Genomic DNA, 15,906 nt, shown 5'->3' with positions numbered 1-15,906 from the left:
CCTTGGTCTGGTTTTCCCTAGGGGTCCTTGTTTGTACAGGGCAGTCTGGTTTGCTGCAGCATCAGGAGCTGGCACTTTTCAGTTCTTCCTGCATGCAATTCAAGTGCAGGCCAGGCATGAGAGCACTTTTCATGCATCACTGGCTAAGAAGCACAGCAAAGCAATATTCTGCAGCCAAAAAATATACGTGTCATTGACATGTATCATACTTTTGAAAACAACCCAGGCTGTCACGCATCTCCTCCTCTTTTGCGTGTGACCAGTACCAATCCCTATTCTTCAAGTCTCAGGAAACAGATACTACCTGGTTCATATTCTGGCTTCTCCTTTCTGTGGCCTTGCCTTTGCCAGACTGCAAGGGATGTTTTGATTTTTTAAGCAAAACTGAAGAATGCATTAGCCTGGTCCTGGCTACAGAATTGCATTGTGTTAATGCCTGTGAGCATTGTCTCTTAATCTGATTCAGAAAATTAAAATGAAATCAAATCTTTTTTGCGCCTGTAAATATGTGTCTTTGAAAATGTTTTTGGAGATGAAAAAACTCTGGCATTTCAGGCAAATACCAGTCTCATAGTTAGTCAACTCCTGGGTACTGCTCCTGTGCTTGCCTTTAGACATTTGTCTAAAGGAGATGGAGAGGAACCCTTGGAGATGGACCTTCTCTCTGATGGAGTACTGTTGTTCTCAAATGTAATAAAATGTTTTATTACATTTCTCCAAGGGGAATGACTCAAACATTTCTAAAAATGAGTACAAGAAGAAAAAAAAATCTCTGGGGAAATAATAGGTATTGCACACCTCAAAATGTTTGCAGTCATTCAGTTTGGGAGCATGTCCTGCATCCAGCTAAGGGTTTGATCTCTGAGGAGATATGTGGAGTTCTGCCATTCTGTGGAAACCCAGATAAACTGAATGAACACAGAAGACTTTTAAAAACTGTACTTGTTTTTGTTGGCTTTTTTTTTCTTTCAAATTTCTTCAAGTGGTTAAATAAGTTTGAGATAATCCACAGCTCTCACGCCCAGCAGACAGTACATGCCTCCTTCCCACACAGAGACAGACAATGCCTAGGGTGGGACATGATAACCCATTCAATCCTTTCTGCTAGTGCAGGACTGGGAAGAAATGTTGAGATTTTCCTCTGTGTGTACTGCTAGAGAAAGGAGAAGGCAGGAGTAAGAATAGGATAGACTATTTCAGGTGGAAGGGACCTCCAAAGGCCATTGAGTTCAGCTGCCTGATGACCAACCCTTTAAGAGTAAGGAAGCACCCATGTCCCAAGGGCTGACCAAAAGGTCACATCCAAATGACTCCTAAACAAGCTTGGGGCATCAACCACCTCTCTAGGAAGCCTATTACACTGGTTGATCACCCTTGAGGTAAAGAAATGCTTCCTAATGTCATATCTAAACCTCCCCTGGTGCAGCTTTGAACTGTTCCCACATGTCCTATCACTGATCCCAGGGAGAAGAGCTCAGCACCTCCCTCTCCATCTTCCTCAGGAAGCTGTAGGGAGCAATGAGGCTGCTCCTCAGCCTCCTTTTCTCTAACCTAGACAAGCCCAACCTCCTAAGCCAGTCCTTATAGGACCTTCCTTCCAGCCCTTTTCCCAGCTTAGTTGTTGCCCTCTGGGTATACTCAAGGACCTTCCCATCCTTCTTAATTTGTGGGCCCCAGAACTGCTCAGAGTACTCAAGGTGTGGCCATACCAAAGCTGAGTGCAGCAGGATAATCGCCTCTTTTGTCTGGCTGGTTGAACACAGTGTTTGATGCATCCCAGGATGGCGTTTGCCCTCCTGGCTGCCCAGGCTCTCCCTGCTGGCTCACACTGAGCTGCTGCTGACGAGCACCCCCAGATCCATTTCTGCAGGGCTGGTCTCCAACCACTTCTTTCCCCATTTATACTTGTGCTCAGCATTACTCTGTCCCAGGTACAGAATCTGGTATTTGCTAAACTTCATGCCACTGATTGCCTAATGCTCCGATCTGTCCAATTGCTCTGTAAGGTCTCTTGTCCCTTAAGAGAGTCAGTAGCACCTCCCACTTGAGTATCATCAGCAAACTTGCTAAGGGTGCATTCAACTCCTGCATCCCTATCATAGATAAATATATTGAACAGAACTGGTGGCTGTGAGTGTTTATATTGCATCAGTAGTTGGCAACTCTTACATAGCCAAACGGATCCATGATACCCTAATTCCCAGTTGCATAGAAATTTCCATTGTGTATGTCGGCTGCAATTGCTTTGCTCTGGTTTGCTCTTTTTTTGGGGAGGTAAAGGACAGAAAAATGCTACCTCTGGTTTTATGAAGTGATTGCATTATGAGGTGGCATCTGCAGTGTCTAAATACAGGCTTGAAATTGGTACTAGAATAACCTTGGTTACATGTGTTCTTTTCATATTCTCACTTAAAAGACAGCATAACTTGGCAGCAATACAGAATACTGCTGATCTGAGTACTGTTGTGGTTTAAACTGCTGGCTCTATGAGCATGTCCTCACTTCTCAGCCTCTTGGTATAGCTAGGTTGAATGTGCTCCCTTGTTGTGGGACTTACACTTTTACTGACATTTCTGAATTAGAATTTGGAACATGAAAATGTCCTTGTTTTTAGTGTTAGTATTTGTTGTGCTATAAACACGTGTGTATGTACCTGTTGGCGTTTTCGTCAACAAATGGGACGGGGAGCCTGGACAGACGCTCCAGGAGCCTTTTTATTATTTTATTCTGTTATCAGTCTCGCATACAGAGTTGAGACAGAGATGGTACAAAGCTCACACTGTCGCAGACATCCAAAACTTCCTAGTTACAGAACATTCTTAAAAGCTTCTCAGCTAATAGCGTGCTTCTAAAAGTTACAGACAACTGTTTTAACCAATCCACAATAGGGCACATGTTACAGTGGGGATACTGTAACACACCTATATCAAACCAGGAGTCCCGTGGAAAAGAAATAGATATGTGGACAGATTCGTGGTAGATGTTTCAGAGAGATGTTTATTTCTCCAGCCGCATGGCCGGGGCTCTGCTCAGGAACTCCGCAGTCTCAGGACCTGAGGGTCCTTGGCGTTATCAGGGAACACAAACCAACCAATGGGAATGAGGCTGAGCAGGGGCAGGGAAACCCCGTGTCTCCCCCCAGGGGCCCTCTCCCAGGGCTACACAGCAGGGGGAGGAGACCCCAACAGGCGCATACATCTGTTGTACACAGTACTTGCTTGTTATGCCTTATATAATAATACACAGTATTCCATTATTAAGCTTAAACTTCTCTGTCTTGCTAAGCATATTTTTTGCAACTTTAAAACCTATCTCAGCTAAACCTAAAAACTCTAACCATTGTTTTAAAGTCTTTGCTTGCTGTATAATTGTATCTTCTTCAAGTTTTCGCAGCCAAAGCTGATCCCTAAACTCTTCTGCTTTATTCCTGAAACCTGCTTTCTTCTCACACCTAAAAGCTTTTCCACCTTTTGTGTTTCCCCACAATACCTGTACTTAAATGTATATGTATGCATACATGTATAAGGATAGTGATTATAATTTACATATTGGTTGTGACTATCACTTGACATCTCAGACACTTGGTAGAAATTGAAATGTAATCCATTTTAAAAAGTAACAAACTGTGCCAACTAGGATGCTGCCTTCTTAAGAGTCCCCTGCTCTATTAAAATATTTCTAATTTCTGAACTGACTGGATCACAATAGTTATCTTTAGTTCATGCTTAGAGACACTCTGCTAAGAACATGAGTTTTTCCAGAAAAGTATGTTATCACATAATTTAAACTGTGTAGCAATGCCTGTCCCCAAATGGTTTAAAAAGAAATTGCATTTGAAAAGTTTGTTTTTGCAAATTAAATACTCTTTTAGATTTTTAAAATGATATCTGTATCTATATAATAACTAGGAGTCTTTCAATTTTACAAGTAGGATCTTATAATGAAAACCATTGCTGGTACTGAGAGGCTTCTTATGCTTTTTTATCCATAACAGAGCTCTATAAATACTAGTTGCTTTTCATTTTGCTGCTGTCTAGAATGTAGGCTAACAAACTTGGGCTTCATGACATGGTGGGGTTTTTCCTTATGTGGAAGAACTATGAAATGACAAAAAGATGTTTAAAGATACAGTGGACACTGATAGTGTATCTAAGTTCTTTGTTGATTATGACTTCCTAATAAGAAACCGTGCAATATTTTATGGTTATACTTGCAATATATTTCCTGATTTGCCTGCTTTATGTTTTTATATGTCAAAAACTTGATATTAATTGTGGGTTTTAGTATATGAACTTTATAAAAAAGCAGCTGATTCCAAATGTGGGTTTGATATGATAGCATATATTATTTTTTACACTAATCTATAGATGTCCTTTACTGAAATATGTATAACTGAAACTTGCATTTGCAAGGTGTGATCACCGACCTGCACGTTGACTTTGGAAAAAAAGTGGTATCTATTACATGCGTCTAAGCAGACTAAGATTCTTTGAACTCTCTCTTGCTTATACTTTTCCTACTTTCAATTTACCACTTTTAAATATTGGTGATTTTTCTTATTAAGCTGAAGATGAACCTGTCAAGAAAATTAAGTGGTTACTTCAGATGCTATGGGGAAGTAGTCATCTGTCGTTCTTGAAGAGTAAGATTTTTTGAAAGTACCAAACAGAATTAAAATTCCCCGCTCCCCATTTCAGAAGTCACTCTGACTTCTACATTCCATTGCCTTTCTACTTGTGCTACAAAATGTCATCATTTTATAATTTTGCTTCTGTGAAAGCTTTCTGATCTTCATGAGTACAATGTCTGCTGGACAATGCGATTTTAAATAAAGCTCTGGATTCTTGGGGACTAAACCAACAAAGCCTTCACTCTTTGCTCCGTGCATACCTTCCTTTCTCCCCTCTCCCTCCGCTCTTGGCCTTTACCACCCTCTACTGTGGAGCCAAGTTGCAGGAGTGCCGGGACGGGGCATGTGGAGTGCTCCGCCACTGTCTGCGGGGACAATGGCCACAGTGTCACCAGGGCCTACACAGGGGCAGCCGATGGCGTTTCTGTGGAATGGCAGTGGTGTGTGGCATCTACTGAAATCTGTAGGATAAGCAAATGCAAAAATTCCTATAAGCTGGCAGGCCTCTGAAAAGGCCATGTTGTGGCCTCAATGATAAATGCCACAAATAGCAGAGCTGTCATGAAGGAGTTAGTTCAAACTGGAGACTGCATGCCAGTCATGGTCAGATTTGAACGGTGGAAACAACTTCTCATCTCCCTACCCCTGAGCATGTGTTGTGAACTGTCTGCTCTAAATCTTTGTCTCCTGTCAGCTGCCATCTCCAGTACAACAAATCTTTTTGTTAAAACGTGGTACACAGAAATAGAGCCTGGACCTGTTTTTCATTACTAGCACTACAGACATATGGAATGTTTACCTCCCCAGTTTCAGGTACAAGAATCACAGAATGATTGATAGAATGGTTTGGGTTGGAGGAACCTTAAAGATCTTCTAGTTCTAAACTCCCTGCTTAGGCTGGGACACCTTTCACTAGACCAGGTTGCTCAGAGCCGCATCCAACCTGGCCTTGAAAACTTCCAGGGATACCCAGGGATGGGGCATCCACAACTTTGCTGGGCAACCTGTTCCAGTGCCTCACCACCCTCACAGTAAAAGATTTCCTCCTAATATCTAATCTGCATGTACTCTCTTTAAGTTTAAAGCCATTACCCCTTGTCCTGTCACTTTCCTTCCCTTCCCTTCTCAAAGCCCTCTTTAGGTACTGTAAGGCTGCTGGAAATGTCACAAGAAGAACAGATAGAATTTCAGGACTGCCATTTGCTTAAGCTCTAGTAATACTGAGCTCACCAAGTGAGCTTAAAAGTGGCCATTTAAAAACACTTTTTAATAATGTGTTAAAATTTTGATCAGTTCTCAATTACTATTACAAAGTAGTAGACTATGATACTGAAACTAGCCTCAAATAAAACCTTCAGGTTTTTTTCCTTTATTACTGACTTCCACAAATAATATTTTTAGGAAGAATAAACATCTTGAAGATTTCTTATTTTTGAGCATCTAATGAATTTGTTGGGTACTGAGAGATTTCAGAAACGCACGGATAGGAAGCAGCCATCTTATTTTCTGCCCCTCAGAACAAACCACTGCAGTATACACAACTAGACATGTTGTATATGTTCAGCTTGTGCTTGAGTGCTACTTCTGCTGGTCTGAGCATCGGCTCTTAGTGGTCTGCTTGTACTTTTTGTCTTTGGAAGATAACACACTTTATTTTTCAGTGCATTCATATCATGTGATTCTTAAGTCACTGAGACATATACCAAAACGATAAAAATGCTAGAGTTAATAGATACAAACACTGTAGAAACTATACTACTTTTTAGACGATAATATAGAAAAAGTTGGCTCAAATAAAGAAGTCTTCCATTATTTTAAAAATAAAGATCCAGAAAACTATTTAGTAGCACTTAATAATACAAAATATTTAGATCTTTTAGGCACTGAATTTTCCTTCTGTATTTATGTTGTTGTTTTGGTTGTTGGGTTTTTTTTTATGTATTGAAAAAAAAAATTGAAATTTCTGTACTTTTTGTCAAGGATATGTATAGCTTTGAAATACGGTGAACAGTCTTTGTAAGAAAGCTTATAGTTTTATAATCTGCTTTATCGATATTTTAAGGTTCCCTGAATAATATCATCGAATAACAGTACCTGTAATTAAGGACCTTACTTATTTACTGATATTAATTTTCTCTTTTTTCTTATTTTTTCTTATTATTTTTCTTCTTTTCCTATCCTCCTACTCCTCAGAAAAGAGCAAAAGGACAAGTGCTGTTTGATAAAGTATGTGAACATCTCAATTTACTGGAAAAGGACTATTTTGGGCTGTTATTTTATGAGAATTCAGAACAGAAGGTAAGCCTGTATGAGGATTTTGTTTGTTTTTCATCATTGCCACTCACTTCAATAGTTTAGTGAGGCATATTCTATTAAATGTTTACCATTACAAACAGTTGAGTAAATTTTGCTGCCTTTTCTCATAGATGTGTAAGAATACTTTGTTCGTGAACATGAAGGGAATCTAGCCCATATGTCTGTATCACTAGGCCTTTGAGTTCCTCTTCTACTAATTTTAAGCTTAAAGAAAATCTTTGACATTTGTAAAGAGACTGGAGCTGGTCCATCACTAGTATTGGATGCTGATTTTACAAATGAATGGAGTTTGAGATTACTACATTTGAAAGGATTTCTTAAATACCATTTGGTAACTTCAGTCTTCTTTTGCACTTGCTTCTATGTTGGAGGGTTGAGCACATCCAGATTGCTCGGCTGAGGAAAATCTTAAATCAGTCAGTGGCAAGTGCTGCATTAATTACCAAAACCCAATTTATCTTTCTAGCATCTTAACATTTACAGTTATGGGCTGGGCTGCCTGTTGCTTTCTCCATGAACTAAAGATATACCTGTGGTCATCTTTTTCTTCATAAAAAAAACCTCCCAGATGAATAATTACAAATTGAAGCAGGAAAAGTTGTATTTCTTTTAAATCTATATTTGTAGTAGAAGCATCATTACATCATACTACACCTAGAAGTTTTTGCTTTTTTTCTGTCATCTTCCTCTTAACACTATTTTTTTAAAAATTAAGTCTAGTTTCATGGTCTGAATAAATCTGAATTTCTGATAACTTCCATTCAGATAAAGCTGTTTCTAGAGTTATTTGCTTTGCTGCAAAGCTTTCTATGCAGTATTGAGCAAAATACTCAATTCCTCTATATTAAAAATCCCCATATACAAAATGAGCTTGTTATATTATTACTGAGATATTTAATTTTTGTTCTTGATTTGTAAACCATTTCTAGACATAAGAACTTATTTGGTGTAATGATGAAGAACATCTCTGTTGGTCTTCTAATACCATAATCTTAATATTATCTGTTATTTTCACTTGTTGCTTTACTTGTGCTTCTCACTATTGAAAAACTGTACTGTACCTACACAATAAAATAACATAAAACAGCAGTCTGATCTCTGGCAAGAGAGAAAAGGTCTAATACTAGACCTGGGATCCTTGACCTATACCAGAAAATAGCCCACCTGAATAGATCTGAGGAGATAAAAAATAGGGAGCCTTGAGTTTTTGAAAGTTCAGCAGAAAAGTCTGGATTGGTGTAGGATTATGTCTTTTTTTCCTCCCCCTTTTTTTTAATGTATCTCTAGTTGGACTAAGACTTCCTTGGTATTCTTCAGTCATTTGAATGGAGAAACAGAGTTCCACTCTTTAAAAAGACCCCATCTATTTTTTCATATGTCTTTTTCCTTGGAGATACTAAGAACTGGACTGGATATGAACCTGGGCAACCTGATCTAATTCAAAACTGGCTCTTGAATCACACTTGGACCAGTTATGTCCAGAGGTCTCTTTCAGTTTGAATGAGTCCTTGAATTCCTTATCCATTGACAGTGAAGGTGGTACTGTAGAAACACTCATAAGTATCTACATAAATTAAGAGGTATTTACATATATTAAGCAAGACATATCTGATAATAGGGTCCTTATTCAAAAGTAGAATAGATCACTTCTCACCTGAATTATGGACAGCAGCAGGCTTTTATTTAAAAACTTCTGGAGAAATCTGGTCCCATTTGTTATGAAGACTAAACAACCACTGTTGTTGGATTTTGTCTTCTTCATACAAATACATGCCTCGTGTTATTTGGAGAAACTTAAAAAAACCTCTTTTCTAGCAAATTTACGTTTCCCACCTCCTACGTTCTCAGAACTTTTGCTGGTTTAGGGTCCTCTTTTTTGTTCACCTCTGTAGTTTGAGTTACTTTTTAACTTCAGTACCAGTTCTTTCTGATTTTTTTTATCCTGTGTTATGACTGTTGCCTTTTTAGATTAAAATGCCACAAATCCCTGACCTCCAGTCCAGTCAGTACTAAATGCTGAATGATGTGTTTTTCCCATTCTTGTGCACTCATCACAGCCACCCATTTATGAGCCAGCTGTTGAACCCAACGGCAGCTGTGGCGTGTGGCAACTGAATGCCAGGCACTCTTTTGAATTAGAGCTGCTCCCCAATGCACCATCGGGGTACCATTGGAGGAGGAGTCCCATTAGCTCTTCTCCATGGGTGTTCTGTGCAGCTGGGAGAGAGGTTATGTCTTCCAGTCAGACTTACTTTTGTTAGCTTTAATACACAGTTTAAAACTATTTAGGCCAAATTAATAATTAATGATTTCTTTCATTTTTTGCAAATGTTAAATTTATTAGCCTGAAGTTTAGTTAGGGATTTCATTGCATTGCACCCTCAAAAGTTCATGAATGCTTCTTTCACACTGTAATTGGTCTGCAGAAGTGTTAGAAAGCTTCTGCTCTTATGTTTTGGGTGCCAGCTGGAAATGCTGCTTTTCTGAATTTGTACAAAATACTTTTGTACTGGTAGAGAACATTTTGTTCTTTGACAGACAGTACATTACTTTGTCTCATCTATAACCTTACCATTCACAAATTAAACAAATAGATTTCTGCCTACTGAAGCAAAGTAGTGTGTATATATTTTGTCTTTTGTTTTGAAAGACAGACCTGTCTATTCTGCATTAAGAGCTCTAATTTAGGGTAGATTCTTTTGTGGTGTTTGTTTTTATCCATAACAAAAGGCACAGATGCAAAAAAAAACCCCACCCGTGTAATTACGCCTAAAAATGGAATATAAGCATCTGATTTTATTTGACAGAGCAGTAATGAAAGTTGGTGGCAAAGTCTGCTTCCAATAAGCTCATTTCAGAAAAATGAGAAAATGAACTGTATAACTTGTGTAAAGAAAGGATTATTCTTCTCATCTTGCAGCATATTCTGTATTGTATGTTTCTTTTCTCCTGCTTTGTAGTGATAAAAGATAAAGCACTGAAAGTAACATGTACTCAGGAATCCTATTTTTCTTTTGTAGTTTTTCCATGCAATATTCTCTATTTACTTTATGCTATATCTAAAATGTAAGGGTTTAAGACACTTCTAGTTATTATAGTTGTAAGAATATGGCTTTGTGTAATTTCAGAATGGAATTCTTGCCAAAACTGAAAACCTAGGATGATAACTGTAGCTGAAGTGAGTCTCAGTTAAAATTATTTGAAGACTTACATTGTCTTCCAAGGCCTTTCCATGTCAAGGTTCTTCTAACAGAAAGCAATTTTTCTGGCTTAAGCATTATAAATGGTATCCAGGATTTTAGAGAAGTGCTTTATAACACTTCCTTTGTAAAAATGTTATCGACTTTGCCTTCTCTGGAAAAATTATCATAGCTATGGAAAGTAGAGGTCACAGATGTCTTAAAGCAAGAAGTGGAAAATTACTGTCCTTTTAAAAAATTACAATTGTAGTAAATGATAAAAAGGGGGTTTTGCTTTTAATTTCTAAATAGTATTAATCTAATATATACCTGGTGCACTTGTTATGAAATCTACTTGGACCAAGCTCATTTACAACAGGGAACTTGGTATTTTGGGCCATATTTATCGGAGACACATTCTCTATCAGCAGAGAGATTTGCACTACTGCAGGAACATAGTTCCCCATTCTCCTAATCCATACAGACCTGTGAACTAGACTAGCATTTTTGTCTTGAAAGAAGTTGGACTTCAGGTGCAAAAGCCCCTAGTACAGACTGAGGGTTATGGTATTGGGAAACAGTGTTGCATCTGGAATTTGTTTGGTACCATAGACTGAAAAAGGTGGATCACATTATACCCAGTATGCACTGCTTTGCTAGGTTAGGTGAAAAACATTGTTAGAAATATGCATTTGGCAACATTTGTGCTGGCACTGAGGTGTTACCTCAGACTTCAGAACTGCAGATACCTGCAGTGGTCTGTGAAAAAGCAGATATTGTCCTTGGCAATAGGCAAGTTTCTAATTCTTCCCTACATTGCACATCTGTCTTTGGAATATTGCAAGACCTGCTGTCAGGCTGGCTGTATGCATGTGTGTTTCTTCCATAAGTGTGCTTCTGTGTGTCTGGCCATGGGAAGTAAAGGTTCAAACTCAGTGAAGGAAAATCTCAGTAACTGTAGTCAAAAGGTTTATGTTTCTAGTCTTTCACACAACCTGTTTTTTTAACATATACGGGTAAAACGAGTAAACAGGATTCTCTGAGTTACTGATGAATATATGTTACTGATTCCTTAGTCTCACTTTCCAAAGATAAATTTTTGGTTGATCTGTCACAAAACAGTCTCTTTGCACATATCAGTAGCTATTTAATAGGTTGCACAGATTATATAAAAATATTTTTGGTATTGAGGATTTTAAATGCTGGCTGTGGTTTGTTTGTTGTTTTGCTCTTTTTCAGAATTGGCTAGATTCTTCGAAGGAAATTAAGAGACAAATTCGAAGTAAGTACTTCTGTATTCAGATGTTATGCTCCTTTTATTTCCTCACAGAAATATTCTTCATAAATTTAGTAGCCTGGATGTTGATTGCTTACAGCTTTAAAGTAATTTCTATCTGATAATGATGTATTCAGCCTTAAAACAGAAAGCAAATCTCCTATTTCCATCACCTGTCCAAGTAGGGGAGAGAGAGTCAATCAACATTATGCTGTAGAAGTTAATTATATTGTATTATATTATATTATATATCAAATATATGATTGCCCCAAAATTTTCCCTTGTTTTGTGTGACTAATAGTTGATACTTTTGCATCCTGAAACAGTAGATGTTTTTCAACTTTGTCTTGATATTTGGGTTATTGGATGGAAAATGTGATCGTGCAAAGACGGTCATGATTGTTGCTATAGGACTTTCTTACTTCGAAGACTCACCAGAAGAATATGAACCTACAAAAAGAGAATTAATATGTTTTACAGAAAATGTATATTCTTCAATACTGATCGGTCCACCACTGCCTTTTTTGATATGTCCATCATTTTCAGAATGGAGATGGAATAGAGAGCATAATCTTGGAATGTCCCACTACAGTGCTTTTCAGACTGAATCTGCTTGAAATGCCTTTTTACTTCCTATACTCAGAACATGATGAGTAATTTATTTTACTCTGTTTGCAGAAAACTCTGTCAAAGCTCTTCACTAGCTGAGTAGCTTTTGTAGTAAATGGGGAGTGCATGGGAGTAAATCGAGGTGATACTCTGCCAGGGTCTACATATCACAAAATAAGTAGCCACTAAAACATGCTAGACAGCCCCTCCCTTACTGAACTTCTTCCCATTGCTTTACTCATTTGTGGCCAAACCAGAGTTGTTGTTGTTTTGTTTTCAATGGAAAGCTTTTGGTAGTACCTGATAGGAAATGTAAGTAGGGAGAAGAGGGTGATGATAATATTTATTTATATTCTTAGACTTACAGCACAATGTGAATTTAAGCTAAGAAACTGACTGTACTTGTAATTTAGAACAGCAGTGTGTTATTTATAATGACAAACAGATGGTTGCTTTACTGCTGTTAACTCTACTGTTTTAAGTCAACACTCATTTTTTCCAGGAATCATAGTGATGTTAATTCCATTTTCTTTAGATCTTTGCCATTGATGAAATCCCTTAATAGGAAGGTGTGGTTTATATTTTCAGTATAGAAATGAAAGATACAGAAGCATCCCTGGAAACTATTTTTTTGATACAGCATGCTCTTGTGTAGGCAAACTAGACCTATTAAAATGGTGAATGTACTAATATTCAAGTAGCAGCCATACCTTTAATTAAGGAAAAGTTACTGGTATTGTAACTTCTGCAGGTCTTCAGTGAAAATCTATTAGTTGTCCAAATATGCAGGCTAAAGGCTGTTTTGTTTGGTTTTAATAAATGACAAAAGATTGAAGATGTTGATACTTTTTGTATCAACTTTGTTGATACATATGTTGGTATCTTTTTGTCTCCTGTAGCAATTTACATGCTATCTAGCCTAGAAGTTAGTATCACAAATTTGTGTAAGAACTGACCTGAAAATTTTTTGGATGCACTACACAAAGTTCTTTTCAATACTGTATCATATGCACTACAAAAAAATGGGTTAAGGGGATGTGATTTTCCATACAGCATGAAGACCTACATTTTATACTGGAGAGCAAGTCCAGTTATTGAATGAGGAATCATGACTGAATTTTTTTCTTCTGGTCTATAGTATTTCAGAGTTGATAGGTGTAATAAAGGAAACAGCCAAGTAAGAACACCATTTTAATGATTTGAAAATGACACTTGCTTATACCAATATGCAAGTAATTAGCATACTATTAGTTGTGTTCCTCATCATTAGTCTGTAAAAGTTTCCAGATACTGGAATGTACTGCAGGCACATTTAATCCTCCAGATAAATGAGTATCAATGGGTTTTTTTTCTTTCCAGTCTTAATTCTAAATATATTTGTCTTTGGATCCAGAATGGGAATCCTGTGTACAAAATACTAATTAAAATTAGGATACCTGTAAAACCTATTAGTCCATTTGAAAGTCGGAAATGACAAAACTCATGAATCTGAGTTTAGCTCAGGTGGATAGAGCCTGATGCTAAAAAAAATAACCAAGCCAAGGTTGTGGGTTCAATCCCCTGTATGGGCCACTCACTTAAGAGTTAGACTTGCTGATCTTTGTGGGGCCCTTCCAACTCTGAATATTCTGTGATTTCTTTTTCTCTTGTATGGCACAAACTGAAGCACTAGTGTGCTAGATAAGTGTATTTGGACAAATACATTTGATCTGAACACACAAAGGTGACACTTTTGGAAATTTAGTTCAACACATCAGTTTGCAACATAATATTTACAGCAATCTCTGTCTCTCTCTTAAATGTGAGCAACACCAATACTCTGCACATTGGGCATGTATGTACCACCTGTGACTGGGAAAGACAAAATAAGAATCCTGTAGTCTCCCTCAAGTCATGTTCTGCAGGCTGTCTCTTGCTATGTCACAGTCCTCAGGCCCTCTATGTGATCTCTCACTTGTGCAGATTGGCCTTTGGCTGGGCAATTATGTTGGATCGCAGCAATTACTGATGTTACTTCAGCTAATGAACATGATCCACAAATTACTGTCTCTGTTCTCAGGGCTACAAAGGTGACAAAAATCTTGTTTACTTTCAGCCAGCCTGATCTCTTCAGGAAAATGAATTCTTGACTTTTTTTAACTCATGTACTTGGCTATCCACTGGCATGTGTTAAAACCTCTAATTACTTCTTTCAGGGACAGGTAGGTAATTACATTTCTGTCACTATCTTCTTGAAAATTGCTACATCTCAAGTGGATTCAGGCTTTTGCAAAACTGAGAATCTCAGCTAGAATATTGTGATGGTACAAGCAATAGCAACTCACCCTGAAATAGTCAAATCTCAGATTACACAGAGGGTGTGTTGGGTCACCCTTATAGAAAATTCAATTTGAGAATTTATCTCTTTAAACCGAAGGTAATATTATGTAAATTAAATCTTTTTCTAATCTGCAGCATGGTTAGTATTTTACTGAAAAAAATACTTCTACATCACATATTCTGTGTTGTATATCTTAGAAGAAATTGAGAGAGTTCAAATGTTCTGAGGACAGAATAGGCTGGGGTACTAAGAGAAGTTTGAATTAATTAGGAAAGGGCTTGCATTTTAAATGTACAGCTCTGGCTGTCTGATTTTAATGCCAACAAATGTATGCTCAGGCATCAAAATATGGTGGTCACTTTACGCAAGTTCACTTTATTTTATAGCCATCTATTTTATGTATCTGTAAGAGGTGTAGCTAATTTTGATCTAAGATGATTACAGTAGAGTCTAGATCATTGTTCTTGAAGAGAACTAAGTACCTGTGTCAAGGGAGGAATTTTCTTGCAAAAGCTGACATACAAGAGATCACGAGTAAAAGCCAGAAAAAACTTTACTGGGAAAAAAACATTCACTGATTTTTCCCAGTTTAAATGGGATGAATCATGTTAATTGTATGCTGCTAGCTGGGTGGTTGTATTGCATTCTTTTTCTCTAAGAATGTACCTAAAGTTGCCACAGAAGCATTTTTGATGTAACAAGCTGGCTAGAAAAATGTTTGACATTTCTGTAGCCCATACTATTGAACGTCAAAATAGAGAGCCTTATCAGGGACAGAATGCTAAATACAACTTTAAATCAGATTTGGGGTTTTGTTGGTTTTTTTTTTTTTTCTTGGCTACCAACTCAATAAAGAGCCAGCAATAATGTGCATTATTGTGTGAGGACAGCTATGATTGCATGCCTCAGGTGTGCAGCTATAAAAAGTATGCTTTAGTGAGAAGTATTAATATAGAAGTATAAATATGTGCACGTTGTAACAAACTTGCTAGTCTATATTTAGGGGATAAATGTGCTTCCAGTAATCAGGTAAAATACATGGTCACCAACTGTCCACAAAATATTTAGTACAAAGTCAACTTCAATATTTTTTCAATAAATGAGCAATTTAATCAGTATGAGTAGACACACGAATTTTTTCACAAAGTCTACACACTCAGAGGACTTAAAAATTATGTACCTTTTTATAGAGAATATAGTTTTTTCAATTTTTTTTTTTTTTCTTCAAACCATGTCTAGGTGTCCTGCCTGCAGTGTTTTCTGAAAGTTAGCTGTAGAAATTCTGACAAGAAAGAGAAACTGTTAAACAGGAATTCTTATGTGACTAGTTTAACTGTAATTTTAGACCAGGAAAAACTTGAAGACTGGTTTAGTACCTGTGTGGAAGGACACATCCTTCATCCATTTCTCCACAGCTCTGTTAACATGACAACTCTCCTTGAATGCTTTTTGCACAGATATTTTGGCCCTATTGCTCATATTCATCAGTTTGGTTTACTCAATATCAGCATCTTTTCATTAAATTATGCTAATTCCCTAGATGATGAAAGTAGGCTAATCTATTCCATCTTTAACT

The 15,906-nt window shown here is 37.4% G+C and overlaps 1 protein-coding gene across 29 annotated transcripts in view; it reads left to right on the top strand.

Moving 5' to 3' along the window:
• Positions 1 to 15,906, top strand: part of EPB41L2 (erythrocyte membrane protein band 4.1 like 2) — a 108,523-nt gene that overhangs the window by 57,703 nt on the left and 34,914 nt on the right. For all 29 annotated transcript variants that reach the window (XR_007202827.1, XM_048299721.1, XM_048299722.1 and 26 more), the window contains 2 exons: positions 6,824 to 6,928; positions 11,365 to 11,407. Coding sequence is in view for 28 of the 29 variants with exons in the window: in XM_048299721.1 (XP_048155678.1) it covers positions 6,824 to 6,928; positions 11,365 to 11,407 (148 nt within the window). In the remaining variant the exon portion in view is untranslated. The remainder of the gene's footprint in view (positions 1 to 6,823; positions 6,929 to 11,364; positions 11,408 to 15,906) is intronic.

Source organism: Corvus hawaiiensis, chromosome 3 (genome assembly GCF_020740725.1).
Source record: "Corvus hawaiiensis isolate bCorHaw1 chromosome 3, bCorHaw1.pri.cur, whole genome shotgun sequence".
Classification (NCBI taxonomy): Eukaryota; Metazoa; Chordata; class Aves; order Passeriformes; family Corvidae; genus Corvus; species Corvus hawaiiensis.
The sequence above is the reverse complement of the archived record's forward strand: the minus strand, read 5'-3'. Positions and strand labels throughout refer to the sequence as shown.